At 40.6% G+C, this 7,179-nt stretch overlaps 1 protein-coding gene across 3 annotated transcripts in view; it reads left to right on the top strand.

The window, feature by feature from the left end:
* cadm2b (cell adhesion molecule 2b) overlaps positions 1-7,179 on the top strand; it is a 161,652-nt gene that overhangs the window by 143,449 nt on the left and 11,024 nt on the right. For all 3 annotated transcript variants that reach the window (XM_034868101.1, XM_034868100.1, XM_034868099.1), the window contains 3 exons: positions 5,318-5,476; positions 5,769-5,859; positions 6,063-6,241. In XM_034868101.1, coding sequence (XP_034723992.1) covers positions 5,318-5,476; positions 5,769-5,859; positions 6,063-6,241 — 429 coding nt within the window. The remainder of the gene's footprint in view (positions 1-5,317; positions 5,477-5,768; positions 5,860-6,062; positions 6,242-7,179) is intronic.

The following is a 7,179-nucleotide window of genomic DNA, read 5'->3' as shown; positions in this document are numbered from 1 at the left end:
GGGGACAGGCAGCTAGCAGATAGTGGGGAGATGTTTTTTACAGTGTGTTCAGGGGACAGGCAGCTAGCAGATAGTGAGCAGATGTTTTCTGTATGTGACAAAAAATGTTGTAGCCTAAAAGACGTGTGACTTGACTGCTAAGAGCACCTTTAATTCCTCCTTTAATTCACCTCCACAGTGCTGTGCAGTAAGATCTGGCTACACCAGAATTCCAGGATAAGAGAAAATAAATGCTGCATTTGCACTTTGCATTCCTTTAATCCAATCACATTCGTCTTGGGTGGCTCTAAGCCCCGGACACATGTACAGTGGCTCTGCTAAATAGTCTCAGGAAGGAACTTGTACTGGTGGAATATTTGCACCCTGCAAAAGAAAAAGCCACATAGAATATAAAATGAAGTTAACTGTTGACACAACACTGTAACGTTAGCTACTGAAATTGATAGATGGTTAAATCTAATTTGCTAACCTAACTCTTACTACTCTATCACCATGTGAACGTCTTCCACAGTAATCCTACCAATATGTCCCAAGACATCCCAGTTAGAGTAAATGCCGTAAACACATTACTTGTAAATCTTTCAAATAATTCCCTAACAGAACCAAGCAGGCGTGATCCAAATTTTCTTTAAAATTATGCCATTTACTTACTAGCTTGAAGTTTGTTGTTGTTTTCCTGAAGCAAAGTGATTTTGAGGTCAGCAACACACAGAGAGCGGAAGGTGGGGGACTAAACCTGACATCTGGAGCCAACTTTTGGGCTACATCCTCCATTTGTTGGACCTCTTTTTCTGAGAAGGTCCATCTTTTACGTCAAATCCTCAGGTTTAATATTCTCATAGGGTTCTTTAAGGCCATGAGCCAAAATTGGATCCAGTGCCTCATTCATACAGGCTCTCTGAGTGATGCTACCACTGACGTGTCCTACCTTCAGACAGGATCTACGACCACAGACTGTATACAAAGAGAGACAGCGCGTCTTCACTTCCTACCATTGTACAAAAGTGAAGCCAAACTTTACCGGCTACGGTGGAGCCAAGGTGTCTAAGTCCCACCCATGCTATGGAAGAAAATGAGGCGGTATGATGCACCATACAACACAAACAAGTAAAGCAGAAGGCCTTTTCAGCCATTAGGACTTCTCAATCCGTCCAAGCCCTATTTCCTTTTCTACTACAGGTTCCCTCCACAATCAAAATCAAAACTTCATTTGAATTGCTTGACGTGCACTTAGATTTTTTACTTTGGCCCACGTTCTATCCGCTAACATGGAGGGGGTGGGGTTTATGCCTATACTGCAGCCAGCCACCAGGGGGCGATCAAGATGTTTTGGCTTCACGTAGACAGTCGGATAGCGGCTATGCATCAAACCCTGATATTTGAGCACAGTTTAGCCATGACATTTATTTTCAATTATATGTCTAACATCTGTTCACCCAACTCTAACAACACAACTCCCCGGCTTGTAATGTTTTTTTATAGCTTCTTTGTTTACCCACGCTTTTTGAAGATAGGCGGTAATATTCTGGGAAATATATTTTACAAATGAGGCCCATTCCTCATTGGGAGGAATGTAGCAGCATATGCTGTAGAACCTCACATTTATTACCTTAGATGGTGGTTTTGATCTACTTTAAGACGATGTACACTCGCGTGTCCCCTGTGTGTGTTTACCCTTTAGAACTTAGTGGAAAAGCATTTAGAAACCAAACAGGTGTCAGGGCCTGAAAACTGTGGAGGAAGTTATGGAGGGTTGTAGAGGGGTTATGTTAAGTACAGTAGGGGAATTTAGTTGGGTTTTCAACGCCAGGCTACCATTTTAAATTATCAAAATTAACAAAATTAAATCAAACCATTCCAATTCTTTCTGTAACTACAGACATTTTCCCACATACACCAGCCTTGGTCTTGTATGACTTCATAAAAACAAGACGGTGCTCCAGCATGATCTCTTCTGAAGAAGAGGGCTCTGAGCTCATGCACATACCTGTTTGATTTTATTTGTTGGTGATTTCACATTTTCAGCCATTTGTAATAATGTTAAATGTGATCTAAAATGACAACAACAGTCAGAGAGCATGTGTTTGATAGTCAGTCACTATCAGCCCACTTGTGTGCTAGAAGTACAGCATGGAACAGTATGGATGCGTGCCACTTCCAAACCTGCGTCGGTCTCATCTCCTACAGTAGCTTAATATACTCAGCAACATTATAAACGCAATGTGCCCCCATTTTTCATGAGCTGAACTGAGATCTGAGACTTTTTCTATGTACAAAAAAGGTTTATTTATCTCTCTATCTGTCGAAATCTGTGTTAGTGAGCACTTCTCCTTTGCCAAAATAATCCATCCCCCCACAGGTGAGGCATATCAGGATGCTGATTACACAGCAGGATTATCACACAGGTGTGCCTTAGGCTGGCCACAATAAAAGGCCACTCTAATATGTGCAGATTCACTGTTTGTCTATATTATAGCATGATTAAACATTAAATCCATGGCTTGTGAAAAAGGGATCTTTGCCACAATGTTTACAACTAATCAACAGTCAAAATCAGAAGTAATCTTTTTAGGCACAACCTCTTTACCCTCCAACTACCAATCAACACAGTACTAAATGGGCAAGATTGTTCATTAAGATCAAGGATAAACAAGTTCCAATGTCGAATTAAAGAGCCCAACAACTGTTTAATGAGACAAACACATTCAAAATGTTCTCTTGAATGTGAGTGTGTACTTCAAGGGCATTCAGCAGATTAACTGGGTCACAGAAATAAGAAAACATTTTAGGAGGTAAGTATTGGTCAACAGGCAGGTTGTGCAGGGCGTTCTGGCACAATCTGAAATAGCTGCACGTGTAAAAATAATAAAAGGAAGTTGTGCAATTAGAGAATGCATCTGGGGCCTTCTTGAAATAACCAAAGGCTTAAATTCTGAGGACAACCGGACCTTGCTAACATAAAACAATAATTGATTTGAAGGGAAGCTAAACTGTAAGTGCTCCAAACTATACCCAAACCCACCCTAATAATATTCTTATTAAACTTGAATAGGCCTACATGCTCAAAGATATCTAATCCTGCCACTGAGGTTCCTCTTTGTTAAAACAGATGCAGAGGAGCTGATTACAGGAGCCCCCCCCCCCAGTTGCCTGTGTGTAGATCTGCATCCCTTTTGGGGTTCTGGTTCAAAGCAAGAGCACCTGCACATTCACATTCTTAGGAAAACTGCCTGTGCATGCTCAGTGGCGATGCTAGCAGCTGCCTTGAAACAGACTGACAGTTTCTTCTGCAGCAGCTCTGATGCTGCAGGCGACGTGACGAATGAGAGAAAAAGCTAGAGAGATTTGTTTGACACTACAGAGACACTCACTATCCCCCCCTTAGTACTTCAAGGCAAAATGCAAGGTCTCTGAATTTCCCGTTTGTTCAAATGATATGTGATGTTTCTCATTTCTGATGCACTGGTCAATAATAGTGCAATGTCCTGGAGGCCAGTGAGCTTAGATGTAAAATGCCTTGTTTTGGTTTCTTCTTTCACTTCTAACAGTCATCTTCTTCTTTGTCTTCATCTTCCTTTTTTGCCTTTTGCTTTGAAGTTTTACCTTTTTTGTTCCATGCATATGCAAGACATCAGCAATTAATACAAATCAGATCCAGAATGAAACACATGGTTTCAAAAACTGTTAAAAAGAAATACAAAAATAAAAAAAATACTATTTTATGTAACTAACATTTTCAACTAAATTCATAGATTACTAACATAATTGTAATTTACAGTAAAAAATAAATGTAGCTAAAGCCTAAATAAGTGGGGAGATGTTAGTAATAGTTAATATTAGTTTATCATGCCTGCATGCCAAGCATATGAGACAAATGTATTTTAAAATAAGCATCATCTGTCAAAATGTTTCAGGATTTTGTCAAGCCATTTCATGAACAACTATCACTAATTATTTAAACCTAGTTGGGGCGACCTCTGGCTCACCCAGTAAGAGCGTGTGTAGGCTGAGTCCTGCAGCGGCGCCCTTCTTGGCGTGTCACCCCCCCTTCCTGTCTAAGGGTCTCATAAAGGGAAAAAATGCCCAAAAACTAATCTTTAAAAAAGTAAAATTTTAGTATGTACAAGGAAGAATTATGATTGAATCTGCCAACTTCAATAGCAACAGAAAAAATACATGAAGTAGCGATTGTAGCAGTAGTAGTACCAATCATAGTGGTAGTAGTCATAGTAGTAGTGGTAGTAGTAGGTGTAGTCATAGTAGTAGTAGTAGTGGTGGTGGTTCTACTGGAAAGTCCAATGAAATAGCAAATCCCCTGTCACATACCAAAATCAAAGACTATCAATGGACTAGGACAAACGGGACGGATCAGCCCAACGTGGTAATGGTATGGGTGATGTGGGTTTCATTGCAAGGGCCTTTTAGTATTTAATAGACCAGGGGATTGAACAATTTGTGTGTGTTTGTGAGAGGAGTTGTGGAGTGAGTACAGTATTGATTGACTCAGGTTTGCACTGGATGGCAGGAAGTCCAGGGAGAGGAAGCGGTGGATCGGGGAAAGATGTAAGTGGGTGAGGAAGGTAACAGCTCCAGTGAAAAATCTTTCTGAGGCTGATGTCAAGTAACATCGTTGTCCTTTTTTGCCTTGTTTAGATGCAGTAGCCCTGTGCAGCTCTTTCCAGAGGAAAGTGACGCTGACACATAAAGTGTTGACAGGAGAGCAGCAGCAAACAACAAAGAAATTCTTCCAGTTCTCAAGTTAGAAGTCTAAATGAAGACAACAACACGGGGCAAGGACAAAACAAATACAAATCAAGATCTGAAGTTGTATAAAGGCTGAATGTTTGGGCATTAAACTTAGACAAAGGAAAGGAAAGTAATGTGGCGTGTGTGGCAGCAACTATAGAAATCCACGCGGCTCTGCAGGGGGAGTGTGTGTTGACTGGGGTGTTTGAGAGATGGTCCTGGAGGAGCAAACACATGCAACCAACCGAGTCAATGCTCATACTGCTCTCGCCTCACTCTTCACTCTACTTTGACTCGACTTTCAAAGGCTAAGGATTCTTTCCCTCAAAGACGATGTAGAGACAAACAACAACAACACGGCAGCTGTCTGTGTCAGAAAAGCGACATATTGGAATACAAATTTCATGTTTCTCATGCTTTAGTTAAAGTACAAGCTGATTGTGTTTTTCTCTGCTTCTTTTAAACCAAAAATATATTTTTTGTATGAAGGGCTTCCATGAAAGCCACAACTGTACAATTTTAGTAATCCGTAAAAATATTGCATCCTTGTTCAATTTCTGACTCTCTGCAGGCACTAAGGAGCTGAATGCCACAGGAAAATCCTTCACAGTGAGGAGTAGCCTCCAATTCCAGGTGGACAGACGAGACGACGGCGTTGCCTACACCTGCAGCGTGGAACATGTGTCTCTGTCCAACCCCTACATGACAACCGAGGTCCTGGAGGTCCACTGTGAGTGCAGTCATACTCCCCCAGAAAAAATGGATTATGTGTAAGATTAGCATTAAGAAGAAATTCAAGGATTGAGATTACATGTATGTCTGCAGGTTTAATTTTGCATTTGCTCAGGATTAGTGTAGGATTAGTTAGCAGGTAAGGGATGAGTACCAAAGCAGAACAGGGATATGGGCCAGAGCTAAGAGCTGTCCAATGGGTAAAGAACTAACTACTGTGGTACTTTGAGGTACAGCCTCTAACACACAGTCCTGGCATAGCATTGGATTTCTATGTCCTTTCTTTGCAGATGCTCCCCACCTAGAGATCACACATTCACTGATCATTCCACAGGAAGGGCAATACTTCAAACTGGAGTGTGTGTCCATAGGCAACCCGATGTAAGTCTGCATGTCTTTACAACTTCAATTTGGTGGCAGTCACTAGCGTGGAAATATTTAGAAATTGGAATTGAAATGGGATTTGTTTTCATTACAGAATGTAATTTTTCAAGAATATATTTTCAGTATCTTCATTACTGATTTAACCTGAAGAAGTCACATGCCGCAGGATGAAAATAAAATACTTGTGTTTTCTTTCTCAGACCTGAACCGGTGCTGTGGTCTAAAGATGGAGGAGAGCTGCCCGACATTGAGCGTATGATTGTGGAGGGCAGGGAACTAACCATCACCACACTGAATAAAACAGACAATGGCACATACCGCTGCGAGGCCAGCAACCACCTGGGGACGAGCAGTGCTGAATATATACTTTTTGTGTACGGTGGGTACAGTAATGGTTAGTCTTGTTAAGGGTGACGTGGTGTGCTGTTGCTTCATACTCAAGGCTTTGTGGCACACTACGTGCAATCTCAAAGATGGTTGGTGTGCATGTCAAAGATACAAAGCCAGTGTGGCCACTTCAACCACTAGATATTTAGCCAGTGCGCTTTATAATAATAAAAAACAAAAAGCCTAATAATAAAGCAATAGTACATAATAACAATAATAGTAGTAATTGTCGGTACACGATCCGTCCGGCCTGCACGATCCGTTCTGCGCATGCGCAACATGTTCACGCATGCATTCTCGAAAAAGTATATATATTTATATATATAAATATTTCAGTTTATTTTATTTTGTACCTTTGCAAATTAATATTGTTTGTGTTGAGAAGGCAGGTTGCCAGGTTCTCCACTTTCTCAGTTACTCTGTTCCTGACTAATTTATTCTAATATGCCATTTTTCAAAAGGACTGCCTTTATTTCTTTCCTCTTTGAAGAATCTATTTGTATAGATCTCAGTCCTTCCACAAAAAATCCAGTTTTTTGGTTTGTTGCAAAAATCCTTGATTATGCGGCACATTTTATTAAAAAATTCAATAGAATATCTGGGATATTTATGCGATGAAATTGCGGGCACCTGGAACAACTGCGGTTTGATGAAAAATTGAATGTGTTTGTCTTATTGTGTAATTGCGTCACTTCATAACATTACCATGGCAACAGGGGAAATGGCTGCCTCGTGTAAAGTAAACACAACATTTTTCAACTTACTGCTAAGATATTTGCAACAAAAATCATGCAAGCCCCGCATTATTTTGCATGGAAATCTGCAATTTGTTGCAGCAAAATAAATTGCCCCCCCCCCGCGTAAAAATGCGGACTTTGGCTGATTTCAAACGAGTGCATGTTAATGTAACATGTTACAATAAAATGAAAC

This window comes from Etheostoma cragini, chromosome 3 (assembly GCF_013103735.1).
Source record: "Etheostoma cragini isolate CJK2018 chromosome 3, CSU_Ecrag_1.0, whole genome shotgun sequence".
In the NCBI taxonomy this organism is placed as follows: domain Eukaryota; kingdom Metazoa; phylum Chordata; class Actinopteri; order Perciformes; family Percidae; genus Etheostoma; species Etheostoma cragini.
Note: the sequence above shows the minus strand (reverse complement) of the source record. Positions and strands in the feature narration are given on the sequence as shown.